General features: G+C 37.2%; 1 protein-coding gene across 1 annotated transcript in view; it reads right to left on the bottom strand.

The window, feature by feature from the left end:
• The window catches only part of TMC1 (transmembrane channel like 1), a 195,530-nt gene that overhangs the window by 44,699 nt on the left and 134,610 nt on the right, over positions 1 to 16,221 (bottom strand). The window contains 1 exon segment of the mRNA XM_043999157.1: positions 6,304 to 6,448. Within this exon segment, the coding sequence (XP_043855092.1) occupies positions 6,304 to 6,448 (145 nt within the window).

The raw sequence follows: 16,221 nt of genomic DNA on the forward strand, positions 1-16,221 counted from the left end.
AAAGCTTTTGACAAAATATAGCACCATTCCTAGAGAGCTTAGGAATAGGTGGAGCTTTCCTTAAAATAATAAGTAGTATCTACCTAAAACCATCAGCAAGCATTATATGTAATGGAGATAAGTTAGAGGCTTTCCCAATAAGATCAGGGGCGAAACAGGGATGTCCATTATCACCGCTATTATTTAATATTGTACTAGAAATGTTAGCATTAGCAATCAGAGAAGAAAAAGGAATTAAAGGAATTAGAATAGGCAAGGAGGAAACAAAACTATTACTCTTTGCGGATGATATGATGGTATGCTTAAAGAATCCTAGAGAATCAACTCAAAAATTACTGGAAACAATTAACAAAGTAGCAGGATATAAAATAAATCCACATAAATCATCAGCAGTTCTATACATGACCAACGAAGTCCAGCAGCAAGAGATAGAAAGAGAAATTCCATTTAAAGTAATGGTAGACAATATAAAATACTTGGGAGTCTACTTGCCAAGACAACCCCAGGAACTCTATGAACACAATTACAAAATACTTTTCACACAAATCAAATCAGATTTAAATAATTGGAAACATATCAATTGCTCATGGATAGGCAGAGCTAATATAGTAAAAATGACAATACTACCTAAATTAATTTACTTAACTCAGTGCCATACCAAGCAGACTACCTAAAAATTATTTTATAGAGCTAGAAAAAATAATAACAAAATACATCTGGATAACCAAATTTCAAAAATATCCAGGGAAATAATGAAAAAAATGCACAGGAAGGTGGGTTAGCGGTACCAAATCTATAGCTCTACTATAAAGCTGCAGTCATCAAAACTATCTGGTACTGGCTAAGAAATAGAGTGGAAGATCAATGGAATAGGCTAGGCACAGGATACACAGTAGTAAATGACATTAGTAATGTAGTATTTGATAAACCCAAAGACTCCAGCTTCTGGGATAGGAACTCAGTATTTGACAAAAACTGCTGGGAAAACTGGAAGACAGTATGGCAGAAATTAGGCATAGACCAACATCTTAAACCTTATACTAAAATAAGGTCAAAATGGGTACATGATTTAGACATAAGAGGTGATACTATAGGTAAATTAGGAGAGGAAGGAATAGTCTACCTTTCAGATCTTTGGAAAGGAGAACAGTTTATGACCAAACAAGAGATAGAGAATATTATGAAATGCAAAATGGATGATTTTGATTACATTAAATTAAAAAGGTTTTGTACAAACAGAAGCAATGCATCCAAAATTAGAAGGGATGCAGAAAGCTGGGAAACAATTTTTATGGACAATACTTCTGATAAAGGCCTCATTTCTAAAATATATAGGGAACAAAATCAAATTTATAAGAATCCAAGTCCAATTGAGAAATGGTCAAAGGATATGAACAGGCAGTTTTCTGATGAAGAAATCAAAGCTATCTATTCCCATATGAAAAAATGCTCTAAATCACTATTAATTAGAGATATGCAAATTAAAACAACTCTGAGGTACCACTTGACACCTATCAGATTGGCTAAAATGACAAAAAAGGAAAATAATAAATGCTGGAGAAGCTGTGGAAAAATTGGAACACTAATGCTTTGTTGATGGAGCTGTGAACTGATCCAACCATTCTGGAGAGCAATTTGGAATTATGCCCAAAGTGCTATAAAGCTTTGACCCAGCAATACCACTTTTGGGTCTTTTTCCCAAGAAGATCATAGAAAAGGGAAAAGAACCTACATATTCAAAAATATTTATAGCTGCTCTTTTTGTGGTGGCAAGGAATTGGAAATTAAGGGGTTGCCCATCAGTTGAGGAATGGCTGAACAAGTTGTGGTATATGAATGTAATGGAATACTATTGTTCTGTAAGAAACGATGAGCAGGAGAAGTTCAGGGAAACCTGGAAGGACTTGCATAAACTGATGATGAGTGAGATGAGCAGAACCTGAAGAACATTATACACAGTATCATCAACATTATGTGTTGATCAACTGGGATAGACTGGGTTCTTCTCACCAATACAATTGTACAAGAAAGTTCCAGGGGAATCATGATGGAAAACCCTCTCCAAATCCAGAAAAAAAAGAACTGTGGAATATGGATGCTGATTGGACAATACTATTTCTTTTGTGTTTAGTGCTGATTATGTTTTGTCTGAGTCCAGATTTGAACTCAGGTCCTCCTAAATCTAGGGCTGGTGTTTTAACCACTGCACCACCTAGCTGCCCCCATTGTTGTTTTTGTTGTTGTTGTTGTTTTTGGTTTGTTTTGTTTAATCTGGTGCTTTTGTGTTTGGTGCTTCTATTTTGAGGTTTTTCTTTATTGTTCTGATTCTTCTCTTATAGCATGACTGATGCAGAAATATGTTTAATGTTGTTATGTATATATATATATATATGCATGTGTATGTGTGTATATGTATATGTATGTCTATATGTGCATATAGACATACATATACATACATATATAAATAAAACCTATATTGGATTGCCTGCTGAATAGGGGATGGGAGAGGGAGGGGAGGGAGGGAGAAAAGTTTGAAATTGTAAGTCTTATATAAACAAATGCTGAAAACGATCTCTACATGTAACTGGAAAATAATAAAATACTTTTATTAAAAAAAGGAGTAAAGTCAAGTAAAATATGGGCAAGATGAGCAGATAGAGAAAGATGTACACCATAGAAAGTTTCTTTAGTGACAAGGAAGATTGAGGTGTACCCTCAGAAAAGGATAACAATGTCAGGGCTCCTACGTCCAAAGCATCCAAGAAAAATATGAATTGGTCTCAGGCCATAGAGGCACTCCAAGAGGGCTTTGAAGATAAAGTAAGAGGAGAAGAAAAAGCGGAAAGAGAAATGAGAGTGATGCAGGAAAGTCATGGGGAAAAAATTCAACAGCTTGAAAAGCCAAATGGAAAAGCTCTATGAAGAAAATAATTGCCTAAAATTTAGAATTGAACAAATAGAGGCTAGTGACTTTATGAGAAACCAAGACACAATAGAGCAAACCCAAATGAATAAAAAATAGAGGGCAATGTGAAATATCTTCTTGGAAAAATCACTGACCTGGAAAATAGATCCAGAAGAGATCATTTGAAAATTACTGGACTACCTGAAAACTATGAGCTTAGACATCATCTTCCAAGAAATTGTCAGGGAAAATTGCCCTGATATTCTAGAAGCAGAAGCTAAAATAGAAATTGAAAGAATCCACCTATCACCTCCTGAAAGAGATCCCAAAAGTAAAACCTCTGGGAATATTATAGCCAAATTACAGAGCTCCCTGGTCAAGGAGAAAATATTATGAGCAGCCAGAAAGAAACAATTCAAGTACTGTGGAGCCACAGTCAGGATAGCACAAGATCTAGCAGCTTCTACATTAAAGAACCAGAGGGCATGGAATATGATATTCCAGATGGCAAAGGAATTGGGATTATAACCAAGAATCACCTACCCAGCAAAACTGATTGTAAGCTTTCAGGGGAAAAAATGGAACTTCAATGAAAAAGAGGACTTTCAGGTATTATAATGAAAAGACTTGAACTAAATAGAAAATTTGACTTTCAAATACAAGACCCTAGAGAAACATAAAAAGATAAACAGGAAAATGAAATCAAGAGGGATGTTAAAAGGCTAAAATGTTTACATTCCTACATGGGAAGATGATACGTCTAACTCATAAGAACATTCTCAGTACTGGGGCAGATGATAGGAATAAATTTAGACAGAGGACACAGCGGGGAATTGATTATGTTTTGTCTGAGTCCAGATTTGAACTCAGGTCCTCCTAAATCTAGGGCTGGTGTTTTAACCACTGCACCACCTAGCTGCCCCCATTGTTGTTTTTGTTTTGTTTTATTTAATCTGGGCAGTAAATGAACCTAACACTCATCAGAATTGGCTCAAAGACCTCAATCTCATTAGAATTGGCTCAAGGAGGGAATAATGTACACACTCAATTGGGGGAGGGGGCAGTCAGAAGCAAAAACACTTTTGAGGAAGGATAGGGTGAAAGAAGATAGAAAATACAGTAAATATCATAGGGGAGGGATATAGAATGGAGGGAAAGAGTTAACAATAGTAACTGAAAAAAATTTTGAAGTGGAGGCAAGAGTAATGTAAGAGGATGATGATGATGATGAAGAAGATTGAGCAATTGATGGATTGATGAAGGCTAGATGAAGATGAGAATTACTCAAGGAAGATTGAAAATGAGGACTGATAGATGATGAGAATTAATTGATGAAGATGAGGTTTAATTACTTTGCTGGGCTACTGTGAAGAAAATTCTTTCTTAGGTATAAGGTACTACATAAATGTTATCTATTACTGTTGTTGCAAGAATCAACCTCATGAGTTTATTGTAAGCAAATCTCTCTTTAAAGTACTATATAAATGTAGTTTAGTATAAAAAAAATAATGAGCAGGATACTATCAGAAAAACCTGGAAAGACCTGCATGAGCTGATGCAATGTGAAATGTATTATATACAAAATAATAGCAATACTGCAAGATGATCTGCTGTAAATGACTTGGTTATTTTCAGCAATTGCAATGATCCAAGACAACTCTGAAGGTCTTATGAAATTGCAGTCCATCTACAGAGAGAGAACTGATAATGTCTGAATACAGATTGAAGCATAATTTTTGTTTTATTTTTGTCTATTTTCTTTCACAACCTGGCTAATGTGGAAATGTTTTGCATGAGTGCTCATGTATAGCTTATATTGAATTGCGTGAGTTCTTGTGGGGAGGGGGAAGGAGGGAGTAAGAGAATTTGGAACACAAAGTTTTTTTTTAAAAATTGATGTCAGGGGCAGCTAGGTGGTGCAGTGAATAAAGCACCGGCCCTGGAGTCAGGAGTACCTGAGTTCAAATTTGGCCTCAGACACTTAACACTTATTAGCTGTGTAACCCTGGGCAAGTCACTTAACCCCAATTGCCTCACTAAAAAAAAAATTGATGTCAAAATTTGTATTTACATGTAATTTGGGAAAATAAAATTCTAAAAGAAAAAGAACCCAGAAAAGCCTGGAAAGACTTCTATGAACTGATGTATAGTGAAGTGAATAGAACCAAGAGAACATTGTGCACAGGGATAGCAATATTGTTTGATGAAGAACTGTGAATAACTTAACTATTTAATAATACAATGATCCAAGACAATCACAAAGGACTATTGATGAAACATACTATCCATCTCCGAAGAAAGAACTGATATTTATTGAACATAGACTGAAGCATGCTATTCTTCATTTTCTTTCATTTTTTCTTTTATTCAACTTTTCTTTTTTTCTGTTTTCTTTATTTTTTTTGGTAAGGCAATTGGGGTTAAGTGACTTGCCCAGGGTCACACAGTTAGTAAGTGTTAAGTGTCTGAGGCCGAATTTAAACTCAAGTCCTCCTGACTCCAGGGCCAGTGCTCTATCCACTGCACCACCAAGCTGCCCCTATTCAAGCTTTCTTATACAAAATGACTAATATGGTAATGTTTTACATAATCCTACATGTATAACCCATATCTGATTGCTTACTGCCTCAGGAAGGGGAAAGGGGACGGAGGGAAGGTTGGATAAAAATTAGAAGCTAAAACTACACATAAAAATGTTTATTACTTTAAAGAAAAAAGAAATTCACAAAAAAAGAAAAAGGCCTTTCTTGCAATAATAACTCACCTTTATTTTTTTTCATTGTTTGTAAAGTGCTTTCCTCATTATAGCTACATGAGGTAGATAGTACAAGTGGGGTGGCTGTGGGGGAGAGAAGGGTAGAATCTGGACCTGTGATTGCTTTGGGATAGGGAACTCAATGAGGAAATGTTCTTTGCCATTGCAGATCTTCAGCTGTCTAATAGTTTAGTCTTTGTTATGTGCCTAATGTCACATGTTCCTTATGCTTCAGAGATAGGATTTGAACCCAAGTCTTCCTGACTCAGAGGCTGATATCCAATGTTCTACTACCTCTGACTGAGGAGGATATACCCCAAGGTCCCAGAATTTGTAAGTGGTACAGTTGGGCCTAATTCCAAGTCTACTGTTCTTTTTTGAATCATTGGCCTTTGTTCTAGTGTTAAAATCATGAATGATGAATTTCTCATTTCCTGTCCATTATTGTGAAAATTGAGGAAGCAGGACAATACTATGACATGCTGGAAAATGTTATCAGATTTTCTCTAACCACAACAGGAACTGCCCCCAGATTCTGGTAGACAATCTTTCCTTTTATCCTGGGGATATTTTGCTAGACCACAGGAGGTAATGGGATAACAAGATTTTGCTCCCAGAAATTCAGTAGAAAAAATCCCTTTACCTTAAAGTTCATTATGATGGAGTTAAATTTGTTGTCTGCTGTTTCAGGGTTACCAATCAGGAAGTCCCAGCTTGTGAACATTTTCCAGCTGAAATTGAAAGTGTTGTCATCCCCGCCTCCATCCTCACCAAGATTCTTTGCCATCCTGTGAAGACAAAAAACATTAATCCAGAATTTGGACCTCAAAGAGGAAGATAAAGAGGTACTATTATGACAAAAGTATAGATGGTAAATCTAAGGGAAGAAAAACTAGGAAGGAAAATGTGGGAGGGAAGAGGAAAAAAAAGATTTTCTAGTCCAGGGTTTTTTTCCATTTCTTCTTCCACATTTCTGTGGATGCCAAACATGAGGATTTTTTTTTTTTTAGCAAACTAAGGTAAATAAAATACCTTTATGTTTCTAAACTAATATAATAACTTTATAGCTATAAAGAAAAATTTTAAAGGCCTGTGTTTGGATTTTTCTCAATTATCATCTGCCATAGTGGATTGTTTGTTATTCATTCATCATTCTCAAAGAGGACTAATGACTTCATGAGGGTGATGCCTTAACTTGAGAGTGAATTGGATTTAAGTGAGGCAGAGTTGCACAAAATAATCTTTCCTCCAGAGTCACTGGAGAACAGTGGCAAGACAACTATTGCTGACCCCAGTGGATAGGGATTAACCTGGAAGATCTGTGTTCAAGTGTTGCCTTTGACGGATGCAGGCTATTGGTTAATCAATAATCTTTTATTAAGCTGCTACTAAGCATGAGGAATTAAAAAAAAGCCGCCTAAAATTCCCTATTCTATATAAACTCATATGTAAGCTTATATATAAAACAAGGTATATACAAAATATATTAAAGATAGTCAACAAAGGTAAGTCTCTAGCAATAGGGAATTAGGGAAGCCTTCCTGTAGAAAGTAGTTACTATAGAAAGTAACTGCTAGGGGCAGTTAGGTGATACAGTGGATAAAGCATGGCCCTGGATTCAGGGGGACCTGAGGTGAAATCCTGCCTCAAACACTTGACACTTACTTGACCCTGGGCAAGTCACTTAAACCTCATTGTCCCCCTGCCCCCCAAAGTAGTATACTAGCTAGAATTTGAAGGAAACCAGGAAAACTAGTAGGTTGAAGATGAAGATGGAGAGCATTTGAGGCATGAAGGAAAGCCCTAAGTCTATGACTGTGGTAACAAATTCTCAATGTCCCAGACAATCCTATTAAACCATAGATTGTAGGGTAGGTGCTAGATTTTGAACTTTAGAAAGAATTTCTTTCTCCTGACTTCCTTAGATCAACAAGTCTTTGAAATTTATTTATTTTAAAAATCCACCATTAAAAAAACTCTACCAAAAACAATTTTTTTGTTCACATAGCTCAAAAATTTCACTGAGTTGATTGACCTAGATTTTAAAATATTTTTAATGCCAAGCAGTCATCCCAATTAGAGGTAGAAATAGAAATCGTTTTTTCATGAATGATTTGTATTTTACAGTTTGGTTTGAGTGGTTCCACATGTCCCATCTCCATTTCTATCACTATCAGTCTATTCCGTATTAGAATTGTAGACATTCTACAAAAATTCAACTTATTAAAAAAAATAGAGTGAGCTCTCAAACTCATGAAATGATAACTCCAAAAAACATCCAAATAATGCCATAGGACAATGCCTGGAGCAACAAAACCCACAGAAGAATGTGCTGAAATCATCTTCTAACCAAGAATGGCTTGGAAGGTCAGAAGGAGGGAGCTGCTCTGCTGATACAGGAGTGGAGCCCAAACCCACAGTCACCCTGACACAGATCCAGTCCCAGGAAGGCCTCACCAGAGAATGAGACCCCAGAGTCTCTGAATCAGCTGAAACGCCAGTGTTGCCTGGAACTAAGCTCACAGTCTGGTGAGAGGGCTGAGCCCTGGGCAGGGGGGAGACTACAGGGGTCTATGTTGGTGCTAAGGTTGAACTTGGGTTTTTCACCCCTGCTGGGAACCAGGAGGTATGCTTGAGTAGCAGTGGCCCAGGTGGGGGGAGGGGCACAGGCTCATCAGAGCTGACAACCACAACACACAAAGCTGGTTGATTAGCAAGTTGGTCTGGGGTCATCTACAGACCAGGGAACAGGCCAGGTGAGTGAAGAACCTGATTCTCCTTAAATCATACCACCTGGGACTTCTGAAGCTTGGGATACTCCACCCTGGAAATAGTGCCCCACTTTAAGGGGCTAAAAGTCAAGTAAAAGAAAGGCAAGATGAGCAGACAGAGAAAGGTGAGGACCATAGAAAGTTTCTTCAGTGACAAGGAAGATTCAGGTGCACCCTCAGAGGAAGATGTCAACATCAGGGCCCCTATATTTAAAGCTTCCAAGAAAAATATGAATTGGTATCAGGCCATAGAGGGGCTCAAAAAGGACTTTGAAGATAAAGTTAGAGAGGTAGAGGAAAAAATGGAAAGAGAAATGAGGGTAATGTTGAAAAGACATGAGAAAAAAAGTCAACAGCTTGAAGAGCCAAATGGAAAAACTCTCTGGTGAAAATAATTGCCTAAGAATGAGGATTGAACAAATGGCAGCCAGTGACTTTTTGAGAAACCAAGACACAATAAAGCAAATACAAATGAATAAAAAATAGAGGGCAATGTGAAATATCTTCTGGGAAAAACTGCTGACCTGGAAAATAGGCCCAGGAAAGATAATTTGAAAATTACTGGTCTACCTGAAAACCATGATCAAGGAAAGAGCTTACACATCATATTCCAAGATATTCTCAGGGAAAATTGCCCTGAAATTCTAGAAGCAGAATCTAAAAGAGGCATTGAAAGAATCCACTAATCACCTCCTGAAAGAGATCCCAAAAGGAAAACTCCTAGGAATATTATAGCCAAATTCCAGAGCTCTCAGGTCAAGGAGAAAATATTGCAAGCTGCCAAAAAGAAAGAATTCAAGTACAGTGGAGCCCCAGTCAGGATAGCACAAGATCTAGCAGCTTCTACATTAAAGGACTGAAGGTCATGGATATGATATTCCAGAGGGCAAAGGAATTGGGATTACAACCAAGAATCACCTACCCAGCAAAACTGAGCGTAATCTTTCAGAGGAAAAAATGGGGCTTTAATGAAAAAGAGGACTTTCAGGTATTCATGATGAAAAGACCTGAACTGAATGGAAAATTTGACTTTCAAATACAAGACCCTAGAGAACCATAAAAATTGCAGTTGGGGGGACATATCTAGGGTCATGCAGTGGGTGACTGTCTTGTGTCTGAGGCCGGGTTTTGGCTGAGATCCTCTTGGGTCCAAGATGGATGCTTTGTCCACTGTGTCACCTAGCTGCCTCATGAGGATATCTTTAGGGTTAAATTGAGGGGTAAGGGGAATGCACTGGGGGAGGGGGAAAGGCAGAGGTGAAATCCTACATGAAAGAAACAGGAAAAGGCTTATGGAGTGGGGGAAGAAATGGGAGAGGAGCAGAGCAATAAATGAATTTTACACTTATCAGAAAAGGCTCAAAGACCTTAATCTCATCAGAGTTGCCTCAAGGAGAGACTAACACACACACCCTGCAGGAAAATAGGAGGGGAAGGGGATAAAGAGAGAGGGGCAAAAGAAGGAAGGGCAGATTGGGGGAGGGGATAGACAGAAGCAAATCCCTTTTGAAGAGGGATAGGATGAAAGAAGATGGATAATAGAATAAATATCATGGGGGAGGGAATAGGATGGAAGGGAAATAGTTAACAATAGTAATCATGAAAAAGAGAAAAGGGGGGAAAATTGTACATAAAATATTTACAGCAACTCTTTGTGGTGGCTAAGAAGTGGGAATCAAGGGAATGTCCATCAATTTAGGAATGACTGAAACGCTGTGGTATATGATTGTAGTGGAATGGTATTGTGCTATGACAAACAGGATGATCCCAGAAAAATCTGGAAAGACTCAAATGAACTGATAGTGAAATGAGTAGAACTGGGAGGACATTATGCATAGTGACAGCAGTATTGTTCAATGAGCAATTGTGAATGACTTGACTACTCTCAGCAATGCAATGATCCAAGACAATCCCAAGGGTCTAATGAGGAAGCTTATTATGTACCCCCATAGAAAGAACTGATAAAAAGAACATTTGTGGATTGTACATATATAACCTGGTTTTGATGTTGTAGAGGGGAGAGGAAAGGGAGGGAGAGAGAAAAATTTGGAACTCTAAATCTTATGAAAATGAATTTTGAAAAGTACCCTTACATGTAACTGGAAAAAATAAAATAAATATTTGTTGCTAAAGACTTCCAGGCGCGGAGCCAAGATAGCAGAGAGAAGCTAGGAATGTTCCTGAGATTTCCCATATTTCCCTCAAAAACAACATTAAACCAAGCCTCTAAACAGATTCTGGTACTACAGAACCTACAAAAAGAGAGACAAAATCCTGCTATGTGAGAAAATTTAGAAGACTTCAGAAAAGGTCTGTCCCACCTGGGGTAAAAGGGGAGGGTGGCTCACCTCAGTAAAGCTCAGCTCAGTGTGGCTTAGCACCACTCATCTCAGCTGGCAGATCCCCTCAGCAAAGCTCAGCTCAGTGTGGCTTAGCACCACTTGTCTCAGCTGGCAGATCACCTCAGCAAAGCTCCACTCAGTGGCAGCTCAACACTGTTGTAACTCAACACAGCTGAGAGTGGGGCAGCTTGCAACCGTGAACCCTGTGCCCCAGGAGCAGACTTCAACTTGATAAGTTTAAAAATAGGCTACAACATGAGCAAGAAACAAAAAAGGACCCTTAACATTGACAACTTCTATGGTGAAAGGGAAGACCAAAATTCAAACACAGATGAGTTAGTCAAAACGCCCACAAGACTCAAGAGGGAAGATGATCTTGTCTGAAGACCAAAAAGCCATCTTTGAAGAGTTCAAAAAGGGTTTTAAAAATCAAATAAGAGAGGTAGAAGAAAAAATGGAAAAAGAAATAAGAGAAATGAGAGTTACACTGCAAAAATAAGCACAAAAAATGACTGAGGAAAACAATTCCTTAAAAAATACAATTGGCCAAATGAGAGAAAAAATTAGCCAAACAGAAAAAGAAGTGCAAAAGCTCACTGTGGAAAATAAGGCCTTAAAAATTAAAATTGAACAGATGGAAGCTGAAAACTCCATGAGACAACAAGAATCTGACAAGCAGAATCAAAAGACTGAAAAAATAGAAGAAAATGTGAAATACCTCATTGGAAATACAACTGAACCGGAAAATAGGTCCAGGAGAGATAATCTGAGAATTATTGGACTACCTGCAAGCCATGATAAAGAAAAGAGGCTAGACACCATATTCCAGGAAATTATTATGGAGAACTGTCCTGAAATTGTAGAATCAGAGGATAAAATCATCATTGAAAGAATCCGCTGAACACCTCCTGAAAGAGACCCCAAAAGGAACACTTCGAGGAATATAGTAGCCAAACTCCAGAATTATCAGGAAGGAGAAAATACTCCAAGCAGCCAGAAAGAAACCATTTAAATACCATGGAACCACAGTCAGGATTGCACAGGACCTGGTAGCTTCAACATTAAAGGATCACATGGCTTGGAATATGATATAGAGGAAGGCAAAGGAGCTTGGATTACAACCCAGGATCAACTACCCAGAAAAACTGATCATTCTCTTTCAGAGGAAAAGATGGACATTCAATGAACTAGGAGACTTCCAAGGCTTCCTGAGAAAAAGACCAGAAATGAACAGAAAAATTGATCTCCAAATACAAGACTCTAAAGAAATATAAAGAGGTAAACAAGGGGAAGAAAAGGGTTGTTCAATGATGTTAAATCGCTTGAGTCCATATGAGGGAGGATAATACTTTTAACTCTTGGGATCTGTATCTCTGTAAAGGTATTGTTATTAAATCAACTTTGATGTGATGATATAAAGAAACTTAAGGGACAAAATAAAAGAAGACTAGGGGGAGGAGAGAAAGGGAGAGGTGGAATGGGGTTAATTATATCAAAGGAAGAGGCACAAAAAGAACCCATTACAACAGAGGGAAAGAAGGGAGGGGTGGGCATTGTTGCAACCTTACTCTCATCAGACTTGGTTCAGGGTGGGAATAAAAGACACTCCCATTTGTATAAAGAAACTTAGCTTACTCTTTAAGGAAACAAAAGGGGAAGGGGGAAAAAGGTGATATTGATAGAAGGGAGGGTACAAGTCAGGGGAAAAAGGGGCAAGAAAAAGAAGGGCAGCTGATAAAAGGGAGGACAGATTGAGGGAGGCAGTGGTCAGAAGCCTAACACTGGTCAAGGGGAATAGGGGGAAAGAAGGGGGAAAAAGAGTAAAAAGGGGAAAAGAAGATGGAGGGAAATAAACAGTTAATAATTTTAACTGTGAATGTGAATGGGATGAACTCTCCCATAAAACAGAAGCAAATTGCAGAGTGGATTAAAAAACAGAATCCTGCAATATGCTGTTTACAAGAAACACATTTGAACCACAGAGTAAAGGTAAAAGACTGGAGCAGAATATATTATGCAGCAGCTAAAGTAAAAAAAGCAGGGCTAGCAATCCTTATCTCAGACAAAGCAAAGGCAAAAATAGATCTCATTAAAAGAGATAAGGAAAGAAACTACATCTTGCTAAAAGGTACTATAGATAATGAAGTAATATCAATATTAAACATGTATGCACCAAGTGGTATAGCATCCAAATTCTTAGAGGAGAAGTTAAATGAGTTACAAGAGGAAATAGACAGTAACACTATACTAGTGGGGGATCTGAATCTTCCCCTCTCAGAATTAGATAAATCTAGCCACAAAATAAATATGAAAGAAGTGAAAGAGGTGAATAGAATGTTAGAAAAGTTAGATATGATAGCTGTCTGGAGAAAACTGAATGGAGATAGAAAGGAATATATCTTTTTTCTCAGCAGTACATGGCACATTTTCAAAAATTGACCATGTATTAGGGCACAAAAACCTCATAGTCAAATGTAGAAAGGCAGAAATAGTAAAAGCATCCTTCTCAGATCATGATGCAATAAAAATTACACGTAATAAAGAGCCATAGAAAGGTAGACAGAAAATAAATTGGAAACTAAATAATTTCATTCTAAAGAATGAGTGGGTTAGGGCAGCTAGGTGGTGCAGTCAATAGAGCACCGGCCCTAGAGTCAGGAGTACCTGAGTTCAAATCCGGCCTCAGACACTTACTAGCTGTGTGACCCTGGGCAAGTCACTTAAGCCCAATTGCCTCACTAAAAAAACAAACAAAAAACAAAAAAATTGAAAGCAAGAAAACTATAGAATTAATCAATAAAACAAAGAGCTGGTTTTATGAAAAAGCCAATAAAAAAGATAAACCACTGGTTAATTTGATTAAAAAAAGAAAGAAGAAAAACAAATTACCAGTATCAAAAATGGAAAGGGTGATCTTACCACCAATAAAGTAGAAATTAAAGCAATAATTAGGAATTATTTTGCCCAACTGTATGCCAATAAATTTAACAATCTAAATGAAATGGATAAATATTTACAAAAAATATAAACTGCCCAGGTTAACTGAAGAGGAAATAAATTCCCTCAATAATCCCATATTAGAAAAAGAAATTGAACAAGCCATTAATGAACTCCCTAAGAAAAAATCCCCAGGGCCAGATGGGTTTACAGGTGAATTCTACCAAACATTTAAAGAACAATTAATTCCAATATTATACAAATTATTTGGAAAAATAGTTGAAGAAAGAGTTCTACCAAATTCTTCTTATGACACAAACATGGTGGCAGAGCAAAAACAGATAAACAAAATTATAGACCAATTTCCCTAATGAATATCAATGCTAAAATCTTAAATAACATATTAGCAAGGAGATTACAGCAAGTGATCACCAGTATAATACACTATGACCAGCTGGGATTTAAACCAGGAATGCAGGGGTGATTCAACATTAGGAAGACTATCAACATAATCAACCATATCAATAAGAAAACTAACCAAAATCATTTGATTATCTCAATAGATGCAGAGAAAGCTTTTGACAAAATACTGCACCCATTCCTAATAAAAACACTAGAGAGCTTAGGAATAGGTGAAACCTTCCTTAAAATAATAAGCAGTATCTACCTAAAACCATCAGCAAGCATTATATGTAATGGAGATAAGCTAGAGGCCTTCCCAATAAGATCAGGGGTGAAACAGGGATGCCCATTATCACCTCTATTATTTAATATTGTACTAGAAATGTTAGCATTAGCAATCAGAGAAGAAAAAGGAATTAAAGGAATTAGAATAGGCAAGGAGGAAACAAAACTATCACTCTTTGCAGATGATATGATGGTATACGTAGAGAATCCTAGAGAATCAACTCAAAAATTACTTGAAACAATTAACAACTTTAGCAAAGTAGCAGGATATAAAATAAATCCACATAAACCATCAGCATTTCTGTACATGACCAATAAAGTCCAGCAGCAAGAGATAGAAAGAGAAATTCCATTTAAAGTAACGGTAGATAATATAAAATACTTGGACGTCTACTTGCCAAGACAAACCCAGGAACTCTATAAACACAATTACCATAGGTGTACTATGTCTTTTGAATGTGATTTATATGGTTTATTGCAAACAATTTTAATGTGGATATGCACCTATCTATATAGTGTATACTTGGGATAACTGTTTCTGACCGTGTTATTTGGCAATTCATAAATGTTCACAATATATACCCAATGCATTCATCAGCTAGGTGGCACAGTGGCTAAATCACTGGGATAGGAGTCAGTAAGGCCTCATTACCTGTGTGACTGTAGGCAAGTCAGTTAACCTTTCCTAGCCTAAGATTCCTCAACTATCAAATGGTAACAATAATAGCAACTTCCTTGCAGAGTTGTAAAGATCAACTGAGATAATATTTGTAAAAAAGTGCCTAGCACATAGTAGGCACTATAATCATGTTTATTCCTTTTCCTTCCCTTTCCTTTCACTTGCCCTCTTCACGTTCAGTCCTTGGGGGAATAATTCTCTGCAACCAAAGCCATCATTTGCTATGTCCCTCTGAGCTACTTGTTCGCTGAGTAGCTATTATGTCTTTTTTTTTAATTAAATTAATTTTTTTTTCTTTTAGTGAGGCAATTGTGGTTAAGCGACTTGCCCAGGGTCACACAGCTGGTAAGTGTTAAGTGTCTGAGGCCGGATTTGAACTCAGGTACTCCTGACTCCAGGGTTGGTGCTCTATCCACTGTGCCACCTAGCTGCCCCCCGAGTAGCTATTATGTCTTAATTGAAATATTCTCTTTTGCTTCTCTGCTGAATTCCATCTGCTATGTAACCTCTTCCCCACAGTGAAATACTAATAGCTCTTTTCTGAATTAGCTCCTGGCCTTAGCATATTTCAGCACTTTTGAGTGCTGCAAATACAGACAGTATCACAAGAGGCCTTTAAGTTGAAAACATCTTTTTTGGACTGATGTTATTTCCAACCTTGTGGGGCCAATAGGAGGGAAATATTGACCCATTCATTTTTGTACCAAATACTAACTTTTGTACAAACTCACTAGCAACTACAGGAAGAACAAATATAGTCTCCAAGACCTGTGCACTTTCATTTTCTATTTTTAGAACTTCCTCAGAACATACACTGAATATTTATTTGAGGTGAGTAAATCATCATGCCTCTGGCAATACTCTAGCAATACAGTAGAAGCTGCTCTTCTATTTGGGAGTTGTACTACTCTTTCTCAGAAACATAATAATATTGCATTATAATTGTACAGTATCTTCATGCCTAAAGATTTAAAATGCTTTCACAATTTGCAATTTTCCAATTTTATTTTCCCAGAAGTGTTATGATATTGATAGCAAAAGGTATTATCTATATTTTACCAAAGAGAATATAAGATAGAGAGAATTTGTCTAAAATGATCTATTCTACGATCTAGCTTAGGCTAGAATCTAAGCTTTCAAATGCC

Source organism: Dromiciops gliroides, chromosome 1 (genome assembly GCF_019393635.1).
Source record: "Dromiciops gliroides isolate mDroGli1 chromosome 1, mDroGli1.pri, whole genome shotgun sequence".
In the NCBI taxonomy this organism is placed as follows: domain Eukaryota; kingdom Metazoa; phylum Chordata; class Mammalia; order Microbiotheria; family Microbiotheriidae; genus Dromiciops; species Dromiciops gliroides.